The 22,608-nt window shown below is 42.0% G+C and overlaps 1 protein-coding gene across 13 annotated transcripts in view; it reads right to left on the bottom strand.

The window, feature by feature from the left end:
• Positions 1 to 10,532: 10,532 nt before the first annotated feature.
• Positions 10,533 to 22,608, bottom strand: part of loco (regulator of G protein signaling family member locomotion defects) — a 248,221-nt gene continuing 236,145 nt past the window's right edge. For 2 of the 13 annotated variants that reach the window (XM_076206028.1, XM_076206035.1), the window contains 8 exons: positions 22,251 to 22,448; positions 21,578 to 21,775; positions 19,487 to 19,577; positions 19,047 to 19,198; positions 17,769 to 17,843; positions 16,871 to 17,063; positions 16,508 to 16,614; positions 10,533 to 11,669 (listed from right to left, as the gene is read on the bottom strand). In XM_076206028.1, coding sequence (XP_076062143.1) covers positions 11,064 to 11,669; positions 16,508 to 16,614; positions 16,871 to 17,063; positions 17,769 to 17,843; positions 19,047 to 19,198; positions 19,487 to 19,577; positions 21,578 to 21,775; positions 22,251 to 22,448 — 1,620 coding nt within the window. In that variant the 3' untranslated portion in view covers positions 10,533 to 11,063. Of the gene's footprint in view, positions 11,670 to 11,849; positions 11,917 to 16,507; positions 16,615 to 16,870; positions 17,064 to 17,767; positions 17,844 to 19,046; positions 19,199 to 19,486; positions 19,578 to 21,577; positions 21,776 to 22,250; positions 22,449 to 22,608 lie in introns of those variants that run through there. The other 11 variants (XM_076206034.1, XM_076206032.1, XM_076206033.1 and 8 more) reach the window with 11 other exon arrangements.

Genomic DNA, 22,608 nt, shown 5'->3' with positions numbered 1-22,608 from the left:
TTAGGGGAATTATGTGGGGCGAGATGTTGAACATGCCCCTATTTTGTTCAATAGTGTTCATTCCTTGAATGATTGCTGCTTCTAAACACTTACTGCGGATTTTGTCTGGTTCTCGTATCAGCAGCTCTGCATTCTTCCAGTCCATAAGATGGTTTTTCTTGTTTCTATGTGTCACACATGCATTGGTGGTGACATCATGCCTGACGTCGTAACGGTGTTCACGTATTCGTGTATTCAGGTTGCATGACGTTTCTCCGATGTAAACTTTATCACATCCTGAACACGGAATACGATAAACACCAGCTTTGGTGCCTGGTGTTTATCATATTCCGTATGGGGTTACCGTATCTAGAAGGAATTTCACATGTTTTGGTACATACCGTGTATTATGTCCCCATTGTTTACTGGTAGTAACTAGTAGGTAAATATTTTAATTTCTGAACCTAAAGAAAAGGTAAGAGTTCTTCCTAGCCTTTCTTGTCATGTCTAGATTTCAACCTAATAAGATTATTACTTGTGTATAGGTTGTTGTTGTTGTATAGGTCGACCCCTAGGTTTTGGCCTAAAAAAAAATCCTTAAGATTTCGACCTATAGACGAGTATACAGTGGCCGCGAAAAGTTTGGGCGCAAAATTATAGGCTCCCCAACTTTCAGCTAAACTCAAAACATGCGAAAAATACAACTTTCAGCCCAAACTTTTCGTTATTTTTCAATGCTAGCGTTTGTACCCGTATTTAGCCGAGACAATACGCACTACTTAGCAACTCTGTTTAGGTGCACTCGATGTCACGTGGAGTCAGTTTCTAAACATCTCTCACGGGGAGTAGTCTTTTTTTTGCGGTGGTCTCTGTTTTTGTGCCTTGATATCTCCGTAATGGGAAGTGGTAAAGAGCTGGGAAGAGACACAGTTGTTACAATCATAACCCTCTATAAGGAGGGTTATAAGTGTAAAGATATTGCTACTCGTGTGGGAATTGGAGTGCGTCAAGTGCAAAAGTAGACCAAGAAATTTCGAGATGGAGGAAGTAACATCATTCCTACTCCAAAGCATCGCTCTGGTCGGCCAAGGAAGATATCAAATCGTACTTCTACGGTTATTAGGAGGCAGTTAGATATAGATCCAACGCTCACAGCTCGAAAACTGAAAGAAAATAACCCTGCACTGCTGCATGATGTGTCTGTAAGATGTATTTCTGATCATTTAGCCAAAGATTTACAATACCGTAGTTGCTGTGCTAAAGTTCTTCCCCTCCAAAGTGCAAAAAACATACGTGATCGCATAGCATTTTGCAAGAAATATAAGGACTGGTCCTTAGAAGACTGGGAACGAGTATTGTGGAGTGATGAGTCAACGTTTGTGGTGTCGTCGGGCTGCAGGTCGAAGCGTGTGAGGCGCCCCAGGGGGTCTGACCCTAATGACCCTCGCTATACAGCTAAAGTGGTGAAACATGCTGCAAGTGTTATGGTGTGGGGATGCTTTGCATTTGGTGGAGTTGGCAATTTAGTGTTTCTTGCACAAAATGAGAGTGTAAATCAGCACACTTATTTCGAGTTATTGTGTGATAACCTGCCTGAAAGTTTTGAAAAGTGCAATGCTAGTTGGTTAATGCAGGACGGAGCTCCTGCTCACACAGCTCGGTCTGTTACCCAATGGTTAGAAGACTGTGGTGTTGATTACTTCAAAAAATGGCCTGGAAATTCTCCAGACCTAAATCCCATTGAGCACGTATGGCATATAATTAAGAAACAGCTAAGCTAAAAACAGAAATACAGGATATTTGGGATAATATTATTCCTCAACACATACAAAACCTGGCAAGATGCATCCCGGCACGTTTGGAGAAGGTCATAAAGCTTAAAGGAAAATCGTTTGGTAAATAAGGTATGTAATAAGCCATTTATAGGTCTTTAAATGATTATTTAAATGTCACAAGTGTTTACATTTGTTACGCGCCCAAACTTTTCGCGGCCACTGTATATGTTACTCTCCCAACTCTGTCACCAACTTCCTCAATCCCTCCTCAGATCCTGCCACAAGCGCAGTGTCGTCCGCAAACAACAGCTGGCTCACCTCCCACTTTTCTCCATTTTCTTTAACCATCTCCAATCCCTGACCCACTACCCTTGCATTTACCTCTCGCACTACCCCATCCATGTATAAGTTGAACAGCCAGGGCGACATAACGCATCCTTGACGAAGTCCCACCTTTACCTCAAACCACTCACTCTCTCCATTTCTAATCCTGACACAAGCTCTACGACTCTCATAAAAACTCTTGACAGCTCCTAGAAGCTTTCCTACTATCCCGTATATCTGTATAACCTCCCACAGTGCCTTTCTGTCTATCCTATCATAAACCTTTTCCAGATCCATAAAAGCCCAAAAAACATCCTTCCCCTTTCCTATAGCTTTCTCACATATCTGTCTTACCACAAAGATCTGATCTACACAACACCCGTCCTAAATCCACACTGTTCCTCACCAATTACTCCCTCTGTTTCTCTCGTAATCCTCTCAATCAAGATCCTCCCATAAGCCTTCCCAACTACACTTAACAAACTAATCCCTCTGAAACTACTACATTCACACTTGTCCCCTTTTCCCTTGTAAAGTGGAACTATACAGGCACTCCTCCAGTCCTCCGGTACTCTACCCTTTCTCCAGCAAACATTAAATAACCTCATCAGCCAGTCCACCATCACTGTACCTCATTTTTTTAGACATTCTGCATGGCATCCATCCAGACCAGGTGCCTTACCTACGTTCATCATCTTAACAACTGTCTTCACTTCATCCTTCCTTATTTCTCCTCCATTTTCCTCACTCATCACAGTCATTTGTCACCCTTTTTTAAATACAGGAACAATGTTTGCCAATCCCTCCAAGAAATAGGCACAAATCTATTGTAAACCGACTTACTAAATACTTCTGTTAACTGCTCACAGATCACAAATTTGCACTCTGAGCGTACAGTACTCTGAAAATTTTCACCTAGACCTGGGAATTTTGTAGCTTTAACTTTTTCCATACAATGACACCTATGTAGGCATCATGAGGTGTGAGCGGGGGTATATGAGGATGCCAGCATCAGCATCTTGATTATATTTATTTTGAAGCTGTAGCTAAGTGCCCGCTAATTTCTGTTAATTGGTTTGATCACGTTTTCTGTGTTTATGATTACCCAAAGTGAAAGAGAATGAATGATACAGCAGTGACTATATTTTATAACATGAGTACTGATGCACTGTACATTAGTATAATACTAATATTAGTATCTGCCCTAATTTTTTGAAGGGTGGGAGGGAGTGAAGGATAGAGTAGAACTAGGAGTGGAGGAGGAATGGATGTTTCAAGGAGGAAGTCGCAAGGTGTGCAAAGATGGTGTGTAGAACAAGGAGGATGGGAGGATATAGAAGGAAGGGTTGTGAGTGGTGCAATGATGAGGCAAAGGAAGTTGTAGATGAAAAGAAATGAGCATTTACGGATTGTTTTCAAAATAAGACGAGAATCATATGAAAGTTACAAAGAAAAGAGAAGTAAAGCATAAGATAAAGGAGAGATGTGAAATGGGGGAAGTGTGTGACAGAAAATTTTGAAAGTAATAATAAGATGTTTTGGAACGAAATTAAGAGAGGGGCAAATCAAGTAGAGAAGAAAATGTAAAAGGAGCAGATGGAGAGATGATAATGGAAGAGACAGCAGGAAGAAGATAGGCAAAGTACATACATACATACATATACCAAGGCTTTTTCCCCCTTACAAGGGAGGTAGCCAAAAAGGGAAAGGCATAAAAACACTCCCACCCATTTCATCCCTAGATACACTCCACACCCCTCCCACCCTCCCTCTCATCTGAGCACCTCCTGGATGACGGGTCATCCCTGCACCCCGCCCACCGCCCTGGGTCAGAAGCAGTGTCGCAAGACACAGCACATCCACAGCAAGACCGCTTCATTTAATCGGTGACCCCCCCCTCTCCGTCCCCCCTTGCGGAGAGGACGGGAAGAAATCCCTTCGGGCTGCGTCAAAATTTACTCGCACATACTACCCCGCCCATTCCTCCCCATGCAATCACAACATCATCCATATACAACCATTCTCCACTCACCTCTGTCTTCCGTCCTCTCCCTTCCTTCCTCAACAGACATTCCCCTCTTCCCCAAAGCCCCCTTCACCCCATCCATCCACCTCATCCTAGGACGTCCCCTCATGTTCACTCCCTCCACATCTGCCTTCCATACCTCTTTTACTAGTCTTTCTTCACTCATTCTTTCCATGTGTCCAAACCATCCTAATATTCTTTCATCAACCCTATCTCCCAAATCCTTTTTCACCCCTGTTCTCCTTCTCACCTCCTCATTTCTCACTCTATCCAGCCTAGTAACCCCCACCATACTTCTCAGACACCTCATCTCAAACACATTCAAACTCCTTCTCTCTTCTTCTCTTATGTCCCACGTTTCTGCCCCATACAGTGCTGTTGGCACAATCACTCCTTCATACAGTCTCCTCTTCGCATCCATTCCCAAATGTCTATTCCTCATTACACTCTTTAATCCACCAAGGCATTTACTCGCTTCTCTCAATCTACATTCTACCTCCACCTTTTCCTGCTACACTTGCACCCAAGTATCTAAAACTATCCACTTCCTCCAGTCGCTCTCCCTTAATGTTCACTTCCAGTCTACTGCCACTTTCACCCCTTGTACATCTCATCACCTTACTTTTACCCACATTTATCTTTAGCTTTCTTCTATCACATACTCTCCCAAACTCTGCCACCAGCTTCCTCAATCCCTCCTCTGACCCTGCCACAAGCACAGTGTCGTCCGCAAACAACAGCTGGCTCACCTCCCACTTTTCTCCATTTTCTTTAACCATCTCCAATCCCTGACCCACTACCCTAGCATTCACCTCTCGCACCACCCCATCCATGTATAAGTTGAACAGCCAGGGCGACATAACGCATCCTTGACGAAGTCCCACCTTTACTTCAAACCACTCACTCTCTCCATTTCTAATCCTGACACAAGCTCTACTACTCTCATAAAAACTCTTGACAGCTCCAAAAAAGCTTTCCTCCTATCCCATAAATCTGCATAACCTCCCACAGTGCCTTTCTGTCTACCCTATCATAAGCCTTTTCCAGATCCATAAAAGCCCAAAAAACATCCTTCCCCTTTCCTATAGCTTTCTCACATATCTGTCTTACCACAAAGATCTGATCTACACAACCTCTACCTGTCCTAAATCCACACTGTTCCTCACCAATTACTCCTTCTGTTCCTCTCCTAATCCTCTCAATTAAGATCCTCCCATAAGCCTTCCCTACTACACTTAACAGGCTAATCCCTCTGAAACTACTACATTCACACTTGTCCCCTTTTCCCTTGTAAAGAGGAACTATACAGGCACTTCTCCAGTCCTCCGGTACTCTACCCTCTCTCCAGCAAACATTAAATAACCTCACCAACCAGTCCACCATCACTGAACCTCCCCTTTTCAGACATTCTGCATGGCATCCATCCAGACCAGGTGCCTTACCTGCTTTCATCATCTTTACAACTGCCTTCACCCCATCCTTCCTTATTTCTCCTCCATTCTCCTCACTCATCACTCTCATTTTCTTCGCATTTCCCACTGCAGCTATCTTTCCTTCCCAATTCCCTAAAATACTTTGCCTTGCAAATTGTTAAGTGCGAAGGAGGATAGGGAAGGAAAGGTAGTTGCACTGGGAGGCACAAAGAAAATGAAAATGATGAATGAGGAAAATTGAAGAGAAATAAGAAAAGAAGAGGTGAAAGCAGTAATTAAGATGATGATGAGTAGGTAAGGCACCTGGGTTAGAGGAGTATCTAAAAAAGGGAGGTGGAGTGGCTGGCAAGGTTGTTTAATGTTTGTCTAAAAGAGGGTAGAGGACTGGAAGAGTGCCTGTATAGTTCCGCTTTACATGGGAAAATGGTACAGATGTGATTAGTAGTTTCAGAGGGATCACTTTGTCGAGTGGAATTAGGAAGGCTTATGGGAGGGTTTTGATTGAGAGGAGTAATTGGTGAGGAACTGGTTTTAGGAAAGATAGGGGTTGTATGGATCAGATTTTTGTTGTAAGACATATGTGAGAGAACTTTAGGAAAAGGTAAGGATGTTTTTTGGGCCTTTATACATACATATACCAAGGCTTTTTCCCCCTTACAAGGGAGGTAGCCAAAAAGGAAAAGGCATAAATTCATTCCCACCCACTCCAAGTAAAGTAAAGTGGGCCTTTATGGATTTGGAAAATGCTTACAACAGGAAAGCACTATAGGAGGTATTGCAGATATGGGATAGGAGGAGAGATGTTAAGAGCAGTCAAGAGTTTAACAAGAGTAGTAGAGCCTGTGTTGGAATTGGAAGTGGAGAGAGCAAATGGTTTGAGGCAAAAGTGGGACTTTGCCAGGGATATTATGCAATGGGGGGACGGAGAGGGGGGGTCGCCGATTTAATGAAGCGGCCTTGCTGCGGATGTGCTGTGCCTTGCGACACTGCTTCTGACCCGGGGCAGTGGACAAGGTGCAGGGATGACCCGTCATCCAGGAGGTGCTAAGATAAGAGGGAGGGTGGAGGGGTGTGGAGTGTATTCAGGGATGGAATGGGTGGAAATGATTTTATGCCTTTTCCTTTTTGGCTACCACCCTTGTAAGGGGGAAAAAGCCTTGGTATATGTATGTATGTCATGTTGCAATGGCTGTTTAATTTATACATGGATGGGGCAGTGTGAGAGGTACTGCCTGGGTAATGGGCCAGAGATTGGAAATGGCTAAAGAAACTGGAGAAAAATGGGAGATAAGTCAGTTGTCTGATGACACTACTTGTAGCAGGATCAGAGGAGAGATTAAAGAAATTAGTGATGTAATTTGGGAAGAAAGTGTGGGAAAGAAGGAAGTTGAAGATAAATGTGGGTAAAAGTAAGGTGATGAGATGTACAAAGGAGAGGATGGCAGCAAATTGGAAGTGAGTATTTAGGGAGAGAGGCTGGAAGAAGTAAATAGTGATAACTTTAGTTACTTGAAGGCAAATGTGATGGGAAAGGGTGGAGTGGAGGTAGAATGTAGATTGAGTGAAGCAAGTAATTACCTTGGTGGATTAGAGTGTAATGAGAAATAGACATTTGGGAATGGATGCTAAGAGATTGTATGAAGGGGTAATTGTGCTGACTACTGTATGGGGGCAGAAACATGGAACATAAGGGAGGAAGAGTTTAAATGTATTTGAGAGAAAATGCCTGAAGTATGGTAGGAGTTACTAGGTTGGATAGAGTGAGAAATGAGTAGTTGAGGAGGAGAGTGGAGGTAGAAAAGGAGTTGGGAGATAGGGTTGATGGAGTTTTAGGATGGTTTGGACACATGGAAAGGAGTGAAGAAAGACCAGTAAAAAAAAAATTGTGGAAGGCAGAGGTGGAGGGAGTGAATAAGAGGGGGCGACCAAGGATGAAATGGATGAGGTAAAAGGGGCATTGGGAAAGGGGGTATGTCTGTTGAGGAAGGAAGAGGGAAGATAGGGATGAGTGGAGAGTGGTTGTGTATGGATGATGCTGTGATGCATGGAAAAGAGTGGGTGGGAGATGGGAGGGAGTTTAGGGATGTGTGAATGATATTCTGACGCATCCTTAAGGGATTTCTCCCAGTCGTCTCTTTTTCTGCATGAGGGGACGGAGTGGGGGGTCACCAATTAAATGAAGCAGCCTTGCTGTGTCTTGTTGCATTACTTCTGACCCAGGGCAATGGGCGAGATGCTTTATTAATTTGGTGACCTCCCCCCCCTCTGTCCCCTCATGCAGAAAAGGAGAAATCCCTTCAGGCTGTGTCAATATCTCATATTCCCTCACCCCCCCATCCCCCACCCACTTCCCCTCATGCATCACAGCATCATCCATACACAACCATTCTCCATTCACCCTTATCTTCTGCCCTCTCCCTTCCTTCCTCAACAGACATTCCCCCCTTTCCCAATGCCCCTTTTACCCCATCCATCCATCTCATCCTAGGTCAACCTCTTGTGTTCACTCCTTCCACACCTCTTTTACTAGTCTTTCTTCACTCATTCTATCCATGTGTCCAAACCACCCTAATACTCTTTCATCAACCCTATCTCCCAGCTCCCTTTCCACCCCTGTTCTCCTCACCTCCTCATTTCTCACTCTAGCCTAGTAACCCCTATCATACTTCTCAGGCATTTCATCTCAAACACATTCAAACTCCTTCTCTTCCTCTCTTATGTTCTATGTTTCTGCCCCATACAGTGCTGTTGGTACAATCACTCCTTCATACAATCTCAAATTGTCAAAGTTGGCCCTCCTAAAGTCAGGTACTAATGTTTTATTCTTGCCATACAATTCTTCCCATTTAACCACTTCCATACGGTGACGCCTACGTAGGCGTCATGAGCAAGTGGGTACGCGATGATGCCGATGTCGGCGTCTTGATTATATTTATTGTAGTTGTACCTACGTAACCTCCATTCTCTCTAAACTGGCTTCATCATATTTTCTATGATTATCAAAATTCACGGGTGAAAGAACGAACGATTGAGCACTGCCTTTATTTTTTATAATGTGATTATTATGATGCAACATCGCACATCTGGCAGCTAATGCTGCCAGACGTGCGATGTGCCCTGGAGTGAAGAGGTTAATACATACATACATATACCAAGGCTTTTTCCCCCTTACAAGGGAGGTAGCCAAAAAGGAAAAGGCATAAAATCATTCCCACCCATTCCATCCCTGAATACACTCCACACCCCTCCACCCTCCCTCTTATCTTAGCACCTCCTGGATGACGGGTCATCCCTGCACCTTGTCCACTGCCCTGGGTCAGAAGCAGTGTCGCAAGACACAGCACATCCACAGCAAGGCCACTTCATTAAATCGGCGACCCCCCCTCTCTGTCCCCCCAATGCATAAAAGTAGAAGACGGGGAGAAATCCCTTCGGGCTGCGTCAAATTTTGCTGACACATACTACATCAGCCCCCATCCCCCCGCCCATTCCACCTCATGCATCACAACATCCATATACAACCATTCTCCATTCACCCATCTTCCGTCCTCTCCCGTCCTTCCTCAACAGACATTCCCCTCTTCCCCAAAGCCCCCTTCACCCCATCCATCCACCTCATCCTAGGACGTCCACTCATGTTCACTCCCTCCACATCTGCCTTCCATACCTCTTTTACTAGTCTTTCTTCACTCATTCTTTCCATGTGTCCAAACCATCCTAATACTCTTTCATCAACCCCATCTCCCAACTCCCTTTCCACCCCCGTTCTTCTCCTCACCTCCTCATTTCTCACTCTATCTAGCCTAGTAACCCCCATCATACTTCTCAGACACCTCATTTCAAACACATGCACACTCCTTCTCTCTTCCTCTCTTATGTTCCATGTTTCTGCCCCATACAGTGCTGTTGGCACAATCACTCCTTCATACAGTCTCCTCTTAGCATCCACTCCCAAATGTCTATTCCTCATTACACTCTTCAATCCACCAAGGCATTTACTCGCTTCTCTCAATCTACATTCTACCTCCACCTTCACTCCACCTTTTCCTGCCACATTTGCACCCAAGTATCTAAAAATATCCACTTCCTCCAGTTGCTCTCCCTTAACCCCTTCCATACGGTGCCGCACACGTAGGCGTCATGGGGAGCGAGTGTATTCGCGAGGCTGCCATATCGGCGTCTTGATTATATTCATTGTAGTCTCCCCTCCATAATGACATTCTTTCTAATTCTTTTGTAATCGCATTTTCTATGGTTATCAAAATTCACGGGTGAAGAGAGAACGATCGATATAAGCGGTGACTATATTTTATGATGCGAGTATTATTACGACACGTCGTACGGCTGGCATTGGCTGCTGCCACCGAGATCTAAGTCCATGACGCCTACGTGTGCGGCACCGTATGGAAGGGGTTAATGCTCACTTCCAGTCTACTGCCACTTTCACCCCTTGTACATCTCATCACCTTACTTTTACCCACATTTATCTTTAGCTTTCTTCTATCACATACTCTCCCAAACTCTGTCACCAAGAGGTTAATGCTAAATCTTAATTCTTGATGATTGCTAGTACCTAAAAAATTATGGTAAGCTGCCCTGTCTGCCAGCTCCCTTTCCACCCCCACTCTCCACCTCGTCTCCTGTTCCCTTCCATCTTCCTTGTCACTTGCCAAACTCACCATTCCACTCCCACATAGTGGAAAGTGAGAAACCCCTGTCAGTTGTGGCATGCTGATGTTGGGTTACCTTCCTGCCTGGCCAGAGCTGTCAGGAATCAGTGACAAATCCCATAGCAGGTCCCATGAATCGAACTCACAACTACCCACTCACGAGTCTGACACAGTATCCACTAGGCTACATGACTCCTTCCATATCACAATAATATATTTGCACATTTTATCACTTCCTCCTTCTTCCATTATAATAAAAATTATTGCTTCTACCCCAATCTGCATAACTAATAGCACCAAAGGATGGGAAAAAAAAACTCAGGTATATTATAAAGCATATCTATTTAAAGGTAAACTATATGTACATATTAATGCCATACTTTTGCATAGACAGGTAATTTAATGATGGGAGCCAGTGTTACAAACATATAGGAACATGAATGGTGAGTAATAAAGAGCTCCTTTAAAGAAAAAGAGAATAGAAAAAAAAAGTCCATTATATACACTATCTGAACATTCTATTTACAAGGTTCCTCTTTGTTGCTTAACACTTAAATACTGCTTGTATCACAACTCCAACATGGGTGGCTAGCTCACCTCAATATACAATCTATTGTAATATTACAGAATGGCACAAAAATCAAACACAATGTCTAAAATATGCCTACATTTTGTACTGTACTGTAAGCTTAGTATAATAAACAAATCTCTATCATTCTCTTTATATGTGCTTTGTAAATACTTGAATCAACACCTGGGAGAAAATATAGGGAATGGGAATATCTATTATTTGTATTATCACATATCGAGCACAATACATTCCTATACTACAGTGGTCGGTGCTAGCCTACAATTTCTATACGAAGCTGATGTTGAACTTATCTTGTGGCTGTTGAACAATGTGCTTGGTGGGAATATGTGGGTTGGGTTCGTCGTCACTGGTGGATGAGAAGGTGGGAGGGTGGATGAGGTGAAGTTGGCGGGAAGGTGGCCGTGGGGGTGGTCCTCTTAATGCAGCCAACTTGGGCTTTGGGGGAAGAGGTGGTGGAGAAAGGAGAAGGGAGGATGGCGGAGGTGGGAGAAGAGCTGCAGTGGAGGATGATGGCAAGTTTTCGTCCGAGAGAAGAGGCGGAGGTACAAAGTCCAGTTGTTCCACATGAGATGAAGTTGGCTCAGGTAACACCTGGCACAGGGGATCGTCCCTTAACGTAACGTCTAGGTCGTCAAACTCTAATTCTGCGGCAATAAGCGTTGCGTTTGCCGACCGTCGACCGTTCACACCCGTACTACTGCCTCGACTGTTGAGAGCAGAGACTGGGACACCTCCCCAGACTTCAGGGTGAGCCATACTGAAGTACTCTTCTGCCTCATGATGACTGGGGATGACTCCATTTTCGCCAAAGGAGCAGTCAAAGTGCGCAAACAGCTGATCAGTGATGTGTGTGTGTTGATTCTCCTTATCCTGGAACAAGAATTTCACGCCACACAGCTTTATAAAAAATATCCATGCACGGGTTAACTGATTAAATCTTTGTTCAATATGATTTGTCACATATTTCTTCAAGAAAATCGTGCCACTAACACTGATTAAAGTTCTGTCAATATATGCATTTTCATAACTGACAACATTACACATACTCACCCCTAACCCTGAATGAGGTCAAAGATTTAACGACATGCTAGTCTCTATGTTAATTATTGACAGTTGTCTGCAAGAAAGAAAAAGGCATGCCTGACAAGAAAATCCCACAGACATAGACAACAGGAGGGAGGTGTGCTGAATTGGATACAATAGGAGAGGAAAAAGTAACCATAGAAAATTACCAACACCATATGTGAAGTGTAATAAAAAATCTAGGGATAGTAAGAAAGAAACCATACACAAATACCATAAATGGAAAAATTTCCCCCAAATAGCCCAAAAAACAATGTTGCAAAGTGCAACTTGTTTGAACCTTGTAGGTAATTAGTAAATTTGTTGATTAATGGCCCTTATCCTCAAGCAGAAAAATAATGATTGGTAAAGCATGGCATAAAATAAGCTACCAAATTATGAGGAATTGAATCTCAACATGTGTTCTTTAGGTTTGTTGTGATTTGGTTGAACAAAAAATTTAACATTAAAGAAATATTACTACACCAGGACCCTTTCCAAAATGTGACCAGTCCACTTAAACTTGTGAATCTGTTGTATCATGCAAGTTTTCTTTAATATTTTGTCATCTGATTGTTGTGATATTTCATAATTCAAGGTTTATGCACAATTTATCAAATATGAATTCAAACAACTTAATATTTCATATAAATCTCCAGGTAATCCTTGATGGAAGTTGGCCATCAGACCCAAAAAGAGACGGAGATAAAGGTGCGCACAAAATGGAACTGGCATAGGTACAGGTTAGAAAGATAATTTGGTAGCAAATCTGTCCTGTCTCTCTCTCTCTCTCTCACACTCTCACACACACACACTTTCTCACACACACACTCTCTCTCTCACACACACACTCTCTCTCACACACTCACACACACACACTCTCTCTCACACACACACTCTCTCACACACACACTCTCTCACACACTCACACACACACACACACACACACACACACACACACACACACACACACACACACACATTCGCATACACACACCCCACACACCCACTGTGTGTGTGCATGTGTGGTGTATTTACCTAGTTGCATTTTACGGGAAGAGCTAAGCTCATGGTGACCCACTTTTGTATCTTTCAGTAAGTTTGATCTTAATTTTTGTATAGTTTTTGCACTCACTGTTTCCTCATTCAATTTGTTCCAGATATCTACCACTCTGTGTGGGAAACTATTCTTTTTCAGATCTCTTAGAACATAAGAATGAAGGAGACTGGAAGACACCATAAGGCCTACACTAGGCAGCTCTATATCCATCACCACCTGTCATCCCCATCCATAAAGTTGTCTAATCGTTTCTTAAAACTACTGATAGTTTCAGCGCTTACTACATGGTTACTAAGTTTATTCCATTTGTCGACCACCCTTTTAGTAAACCAATTACGAGTACTGCCTTGTTGTATTAATATGATGACCTTTTTTGCATCACCCTTGTTAACCCATTCAACTCCGATGACAAGATGTCTTGTCATTTAGTCAAATAAAACAAAGAGCGAAGCGAGGATTGACGTCATATTTTTCTGGTGTTTGATCAAACATTTTTTGTTTTATTTGACCAAATGACAAGACATCTTGTCATCGGAGTTGAATGGGTTTAAGCCTTTGATCCACTTGAACACCTCTATTAGATCACCCTGCACTTTCTAAGTTTCTTTTCATGTCCTCTTGTTTTTCTTTTATTCCACTTTAATAAATCATCCCTATCAAGGACTTCCATCCCTTTCATAATTCTGTAGATGGTCAGTAGATCTCCTCTGTCTCTTCTTTGTTCCAGGGTTTGTAGTTCGATTTTGGCCAATCTTTATTCGTATGTCAATTTGGAAAGTGTTAGTGCCATCTTTGTCGTTGCTCTTTCAATTCTTTCTAATTTGTTCTTTTTAGTACTGGGTGTCCATAGTGTCACAGCGTACTCCAATCTTGGTCTTATCAATGTAACTTATCTTGATCATAGTAAATTGAAAGTTTCTCCGACTATTCTGTTGATATGTTTGTCTGGTGACATGGAGTAATTATCAGCAAAGACATGTCACCAGACAAACATAACAAAATAGTCGGAGAAACCTTCAATTTAATACGGTGAATGAAAGTGGTTTTTGATTACTTGGATGAAGAAATGGTAAGAAAAATGTAAGTTACACTGATAAGACCAAGATTGGAGTATGCTGCGACACTATAGACACCCAGTACTAAAATGAATATAAAGAAATTAGAAAGAATACAAAAAGCAACAATAAAGATGGCACCAACACTCTCCAAATTGAAATTGACATACGAACAACGATTGTCTAAAATGGAACTACCAACCCTGGAACAAAGATGAGAAAGAGGAGATCTACTGACTATTTACAGAATTATGAAAGGGGTGGAAGTCCTACATGGAGATGATTTATTAAAGTGGGACAGGAGTAAAACAAGAGGACATGAAAAATAATACTTTTTCACACATAGTGGTGGATATCTGGAATTTAAGAAAAAACTAGATGCTGAAAGATACAAAGATGGGTCACTACAAGCATAGCTCTCTTCCCATGTAATACAACTAGGTACATACAACACCACATACATGTGGTGTGTGGGTATACCCATGTGTAGTATGCAAGTACACACGCACACACCAGGTGTGGGATGTGTGTATACACACCTCACATGCATACACAATGCATACTATACACCACAGCACATACATATACACACACCACACGTGGTGTGTGTACATGTGTGGTATTTACCTAATTGTAGTATTCAAGAATGAAGCACTGCTTGTTGGGTCCTGTCTCCTGTTCTCTAATTTTCTAGCATACCTAAACTGAAATTCATATACGGTTCCAACTTAATCTATATCTTTGATTTCCAATTATCATGTTTAGATTTGAACTCGTGTATGTTTGAGCTTGGGCTATATCACCTCAGCTATTCCTATTCCACATGTGTGTCTCTGTATGCACACATATGGGGGGGGGGTTGTTATGTGGTGTGTATATGATGCTGATGATGATATGGTTTAATGTCACAAACTCCCCCCTATCAGAAGGCTAGGATGGTGCCCCTCACAGAGGGCTTTGTAGTGTGGAATTTAATAAACCATGCCCTTGGTTAAACTTCGCTGGTGGCAGGATTCGAACCGCCATCCCCTCGACCTTCGCCGCAAATAATGACGCCCTAACCTGCTCAGCCGGCGAGCTTCCTGAGGTGTGTATATACGGATACATATTCCAGTCTCAGATGTATCAGGGTTTCAATGGTTTTTTCATCATCTCTTTGTGTGTGTGTGTGTGTGTGTGTGCACACAGACACATGTGTGTGGGCATATGCATATGTGTTGTGTGCACATCTAAGACTGGAATATGTGTCAATAGCATGGTCCACACAGACTGAGATACAAAGGGCACCAACCAAACTGGTCCCCACCCTGGCATATAAACCATACGATGAAAGACTAAAAATACTGGGTCTACCAATTTTGAAAGACCAAAGAGAAAGAGGTGATGTGATTACAGTGTTCAGGTCACTAATGGGGATTGATTGCAATGATAGAAAAAATTTCCTGATCAACAATGGGAAGTCATGGAAGTAAATTAAGAAAGAATGTGAAGAAATAGTTTTCCATATAGATGTATAAATATGTGGTAAAGCTTAGAAGGGGATATAGCTGATCAAACAATACACGAGTACAAATTTGAATATGATAATTGGAAATCAAAGATAGAGATTAAGTTGGAACCATACATGAATATGAGTCTAGATATGTTAGAGAATTGGAGAGGAGACCCAACAAGTATTGGTCCTTTCCTGTATATTACAAATAGGAAAATACACAGGCTCTGCCCTTATGAGGTGGTTGGGGCAGGCAAGGCATAGATGCCCATCCAAAGACCCATTTGTTGTCTCTTCTATCTCATCTCCTTGTGGGTTAAGGATCATCCAATCTCGGCAACTGCCTGGGTTAGATGCAATACAGCAAGATGCTGCATCTGACCCAGGTAGTGGGCACTGGTCAGAGATGGTGTTTCATCTACAAAGAGCTAAAATAAAAAGGGACAACAAATAGGGGATTGGATGGGTTGTGGGATTGGGTGTATGCCTTGGCTAGACCTCTTATATGGGGAAAGTGCCTTATGATGTATTTATGTGTGTATTGCGTGTCCTATTAACATGCATACATACATATATAAACCAAGGCTTTTTCCCCCTTACAAGGGAGGTAGCCAAAAAGAAAAAGGCATAAAATCATTCCCACCCATACCATCCCTAAATACACTCCACATCATCTCAAGCATGTCTCGGCTCTTCCTTTCAAATTTACTCTACTCCATACAGAGTTAAATATTTCGATAATTTATATCTGGAGCAGTATATGAAATATTGAATAAAACTCCTCTGATAACAAATTTCTTTTTCTTCCTGTTCCTATTTCTGTAAGTGCACATGTATGAAATTTTTTAGTGTTCATATTTCATAAACATTGCATTTATTATTTGGACTGGGCACATTTGGAAACAAAGTATATGTATTTTGGATTTCTAAAATCAGATCTGATTGGCTCTAGAACTACAGAGTGGAAGGTTCTGCATACCATATGAAGATCCCACAGAGAATCTTACCTTTAACAATATAAAGTGCTAACATGACTAACCTGCTGTTGATCACATTTAAGAAAATCTGGAAGCTCAAAGTTGATTTCGGTTCCTCTCTGATCATCCAGGCGGCTTCTTTGAGCCCGTTTCAGCCCCTCGTAGAGTTCTGGAAATCAGTTACCATTATCTCACCAGCTCTTACATTTCTGCTAATATGTTGCCCTCAAAGTAGTTCGATATTCTGACTATAAATTCTCGTGAAATCAAAAAATAATTTTTAGTGACAAGTAACTATTGTTGGTATATATTCAAAATGTGGAAATCAATGTCGAAGCAAAATTAGTAACAACATATAGCAAAAAAACCATTCACTTTTTTCTAATAAACTATCGAACAACAAGTAAGAAGCAATCATAGTATACCTAACATGCGGAAGTCAATGATAACATGATTACCATCATTTTCCTGTTTACTGTTGGTTTGTGTGGTGCCCCGCCGCTTGGCCTGCACATTGACTACCTTCCCATCTGCCCCTGCAACTCCCACCATTCCTCTGCCCACACCTCCACCTTCATGCACTGACGACCTATTACCTGGCTTCCTGGGTTTTGTTTCCTGTTGTAAGAAAGAAATGATGAGAACATGTCTAAAGTATTGATGACAACTATGTTAAAATACAACAATTGTATCTCCCAAAATCTGTGCCGCTGCCCCCTAAACAATTCGAGCATTACAGAGGTGGGGGCAGAACAGTAAGTTATGATACTGGCCAGTCAAGCTGATACTGCACAAAGATATTCATAGTATTTTGAAAATAAATGGATAACCTATAGAAAATTTTCTTTACAAGATTCTGCATACAAACTTACAAGAAAATGTAAATTGAGCTTTGGTCTACTTAGTAAACTGCAAACATAATAATACACTTGAGGGGAAATGTACACTCCTGCTTAATGCAGATCTAACATGTAGATTTATGATAAAACATTAATTTACCTAGTGAGTCAACAAGATTCAACATATGAAATAACATTGAAAATATTAGTTTAACTGTATTGGTATACAGTTTTTTATATCCCAATTTCTTACAAGAAAGAACTGGGACACTGACTGATTGATCAAGGTCCACACACCACAATTACGGCACAAAAAGCTGTTCACATGCAAAATGACAACGATTGAGAAACCAATGGTGGCTTCCTACAAATGGTGGTCTTCCATAACTGATCAATCAGTCCATTGCTCTAGTTCTCTTTTGCTGACCCCCGTCTCCCAGGTAGCTTGCAACAGCCACCAGATGTACAATCATCCTTTCCTGACCTTCTCAGGAGCAAGAGAATTCCTCCTGCTGAAACTGCCAAGAATACTTGAAGAACGGTCACTACTTCTATCTGTCTGTAAAAATAAACAAAAAACACCGGCTAAAAGCTATAAACAAAGTACAATGACTAACAAAGCTGATACATCTAGAACAGTGATGGGGCTAATTCTAAGAAGTACAAGACTACTATATCTCGTAATAACATGAATTTTGTACAATGGAAAGAGGAAAAGGTGATAGGGTCCATCAAAGAATACTGGGATGGTTTGGGCATATGGAAAAATGGAGGAAAAAATCAACAAATAAATAAAAGGTACTAGACAAATGAGTGTGGAAGGCAGTTAGAGTCCTGCCTAGCAGCAAGCAAGTTTGTAGTAATGGCATACTACTTTAAAATCCATGCACCAAATAATTGCTTTCATCATTATCATTAATATCATTTTCTCAATTTGGTTAACACCCTTGTAATACCTGCAAGCGTGCACCATAAGAGACAGGCCTGTCAGAATTACTCTCAGTTTACTCACCGTGAAACCATGCAATATTCTGCCCCAAATCCTCCAATGTAGGTGTGTGAAAAGTGCACTTCTTGCCTCCCGACTTTGTGTTTATTTCCTGCTCTCATAAAATTACTCCACACCTAGTATGCCATTACCCGGAAAGTGAGGTGGCTAGGTACAGGACTATCCTTACCTCTTTCATTCCCCATCAAACTCCTCCCTTTTGATCCCTCTTGCATGAAATGTGAACCTCATTTCTTCCCCAACAACACTGCCAGTTCATCTTCAGTGGATCCAGCTCATGGAGCAGGTCACCCTGATCTATACCAGTGATTCTTAAACTTGTTTTGCCTTGTAACCCCTCCCTTTGCATTATGTATAGATCCCACACCCCTAAAATGTTTACCAAATTGATAGTTATAAATAATATGTATATCTGTATGGGATTGGTGGAGGATGGATGCATGCAGAGGCTGACTACCTCCCTTATGAGAGGGAAGAAGCCTTTTGGTGTATATATACAGATAATATTGGTAGTGATACATGCTTAAGTGACTATTCATTTCTCTATTTCTCAATTTCCCAACTAGAAGCTTATGGTTCCCCCCCACCCCTAAGTTTAAGAATCACTGGTCTATTCACTTTTCTCACTCACTGTGTCACCCTGGTCAAGTGGAACAACTTATAACAAACTTATATCTTAATTTACAGTTGTTAGTATGAAAGATAAAACACTTGATTTTAAGGTCTATCTGTTCAAAAATCCTAGTTTCTTACCTTGTTAGAACGTGTGTCAAAATCCAACACACCCAATTCATCAAAGTTCTGCTCTAATTTGCCTTTGAGAAGATCTTCAAATACTCGATTAGTTATTTCATCTAGAGTGTTTGTGCGTTTCTTATATGTTCTTCCACACTCAACCCCCCATTCTGTGAACAACAAAAAAGTAAAACTAAATGGAAAATATTCTTGAGGACACTACTCAAGTATCCATGTTTAAGAAAACCCATAATCTACAACAACAACAACAACAACAACAAACTAGCCTTGATAACATTAAGATATTCTTGAGGACACTACTTAAGTATCCTTGTTTTTTAAGAAAACCCATAATCTACAACAACAACAACAACAACAGCAACAACAACAACAAACTAGCCTTGATAACATTAAGATAATAAAGCTTAATGAAATTAAATACTAGTTTCAATACATACCTTTAATTCCTTCTTTAGTTTGTACAACAAATTTTTCATTGTCTAGCTCTGTGACAGGACCTTTCAAATTTATGTTCTTTTCTTCTCCAGCCTGAAAAAATAAAAGCAAATTTTTCTTAACTACTTTTCAGGGTATAATTGTTATAAAAATATTGAATTTACAATCATACATACATACATATACCAAGGCTTTTTCCCCCTTACAAGGGGGGTAGCCAAAAAGAAAAAAGGCACAAAATCAATCCCACCCATTCCACCCCTGAATATACTCCACACCCCCTCCACCCTCCCTCTTATCTTAGCACCTCCTGAATGACGGGTCATCCCTGCACCTTGTCCACTGCCCTGGGTCAGAAGCAGTGTCACAAGACACAGCACATCCACAGCAAGGCCGCTTCATTAAATCGGCGACCCCCGCTCTCCGTCCCCCCATTGCATAAAATGAGAGGACGGGGAGAAATCCCTTCGGGCTGCGTCAAATTTTGCTCACACATACTACCTCCCCCCCATCCACCCGCCCATTTCACCTCATGCTATCACAACATCATCCATATACAACCATTCACCCCTGTCTTCTGTCCTCTCCCGTCCTTCCTCAACAGACATTCCCCTCTTCCCCAAAGCCCCCTTCACCCCATCCATCCACCTCATCCTAGGACGTCCCCTCATGTTCACTCCCTCCACATCTGCCTTCCACCTCTTTTACTAGTCTTTCTTCACTCATTCTTTCCATGTGTCCAAACCATCCTAATATTCTTTCATCAACCCTATCTCCCAGCTCCTTTTCCACCCCTGTTCTCCTCCTCACCTCCTCATTTCTCACTCTATCTAGCCTAGTAACCCCCATCATACTTCTCAGACACCTCATCTCAAACACATTCAAACTCCTTCTCTCTTCTTCTCTTATGTTCCATGTTTCTGCCCCATACAGTGCTGTTGTCACAATCCCTCCTTCATACAGTCTCCTCTTAGCATCCATTCCCAAATGTCTATTCCTCATTACACTCTTTAATCCACCAAGGCATTTACTCGCTTCTCTCAATCTACATTCCACCTCCACTTTCACTCCACCTTTCCCTGCCACATTTGCACCCAAGTATCTAAAACTATCCACTTCCTCCAGTTGCTCTCCCTTAATGCTCACTTCCAGTCTACTGCCACTTTCACCCCTTGTACATCTCATCACCTTACTTTTACCCACATTTATCTTTACAATCATACAAATATAAAATCTATAGTCACCCAAACAACCAATTGTGGGCCTATCTGTTTACCTGCTCTGGATCTCTTGCAACAGTGGAATGAATTGATTAATTGAAGCCGTGCCCAACAACCAGAGCGGGTTTATCCAAACAGCGGGTTTACCCCCGCACCTCTCCTCTTCCACTCGGTATAAATTTCAAAGCTGACAAGATGAATATTACTCTGAATGATATTATCCCTTTATCTATTCACATCCTCCCTCCATCCACCCACACACATCCCAATTCTCTATCTTTTCCACTTTCTTATCCCTGCTCAATAAAAATTCCACATGCATCCGACCCCCTCCACCTCATTCTCAGTCTTCCTCTTCAGTTCATTCCTTCCACTTCTGTTTTGCACTCTCTTTGCTAGTCTTTCCTCATTCATTCTTTCTACATGCTAAAACCACTTCAGGACTCTTTTATCCTATCTCACAGCTCCCTTCTCACCCCCATCCTCTACCTCACCACTTTGCCAGCCACTGAGAGACTGTGGGTTCCATACATATACCAAAGGCTTTTTCCCCCTTACACAGGGGGGTAGCCAAAAAGAAAAAGGCATAGAAATCACTCCCACCCATTTCATTTCCAATATATTCCACTCCCCTCCACCCTCCTCCCTCCCTCCTATCTTGGCACCTCCTGGATGACGGGTTATCCCTGCATCCTGTCCACTGCCCTGGGTCAGAAGCAGTGTCGCAAGACACAGCACATCCACAGCAAGGCCGCTTCATAAATTCGGCGACCCCCCCTCTCCATCCCACAATCAGTAAAACTCGAGGCAACAATTATTATATATAACTCTCCGTAAAACTTAAAACTAAAATTCTAACTTGAGCAACCTTACCTTGTGAATGGCCATCAAGTCCAACTTGTAGCCATACTTATGTAAGATAGGTTTCAATACATCTTGGCTTATCTTGTGAGGTTTAGCTTTCACGCATACAGTCTTCCGGCTTGGTAAATCGAGCCGAAACAAAACTCGCTGCTCCACTCTCACCTCCTGTCCTCCAAGAACTGAGCTATCTTCAGTCTGGTCCACTGGCTGTAAACAAATACAAGTCTCAAGATCCAAAACACAAAGAAGTAACATTACTTTAAGCATCTACAAAAATTTATTACTTACATACATACATATACCAAGGCTTTTTCCCCCTTACAAGGGAGGTAGCCAAAAAGAAAAAGTCATAAAATCATTCCCACCCATTCCATCCCTAAATACACTCCACACCCCTCCACCCTCCCTCCCATCTTAGCACCTCCTGGATGACGGGTCATCCCTGCACCTTGTCCACTGCCCTGGGTCAGAGGCAGTGTCACAAGGCACAGCACATCCACAGCAAGGCCGCTTCTAATACTACTTTGAGCATGTACAAAAATTTACTACTTACTCCATATTAAATGTACTTGTGTGAGACAGAGGGGGGAGGGATAGAGAAGGAGAGAGGGATAATGTGTGAGAGAAAGGGAGTGTGTTAGTGCATGTGTGTGTCAAAGAATTCATCAATATAACTTCTTACCTTATCACCTTTATGGTAAAACACATCATATGTAGAATAATTTAGCCCTCTTCGATCTAGAAGGCGTGTTAATAAGGTTCTCACTGCCTCGCCTGGACGTACTGCTACGACAGAGTTGCTCAGGTCAGGTAGCATGACACGGCAAAGATTATAGCCTTCACTCCCACTCAAACTGCCAATCTCTCCACTTGTCAGGGACTGCAAAAGAAGTAAAAAATTAAGTACTACATAAAATAAAGGTGGGGAAAGGGCCTTTTGGTACATGTACTGTAGGTACTTCATTACATGAAGTTACCTATATAAATGGTGCTTTACATATATACCAATCATATACTTTTGTTTCTAAAGCATTTATGCA

Source organism: Oratosquilla oratoria, chromosome 22 (assembly GCF_046742065.1).
Source record: "Oratosquilla oratoria isolate Oo_2021 chromosome 22, ASM4674206v1, whole genome shotgun sequence".
Lineage (NCBI taxonomy): Eukaryota > Metazoa > Arthropoda > Malacostraca > Stomatopoda > Squillidae > Oratosquilla > Oratosquilla oratoria.
Note: the sequence above shows the minus strand (reverse complement) of the source record. Positions and strands in the feature narration are given on the sequence as shown.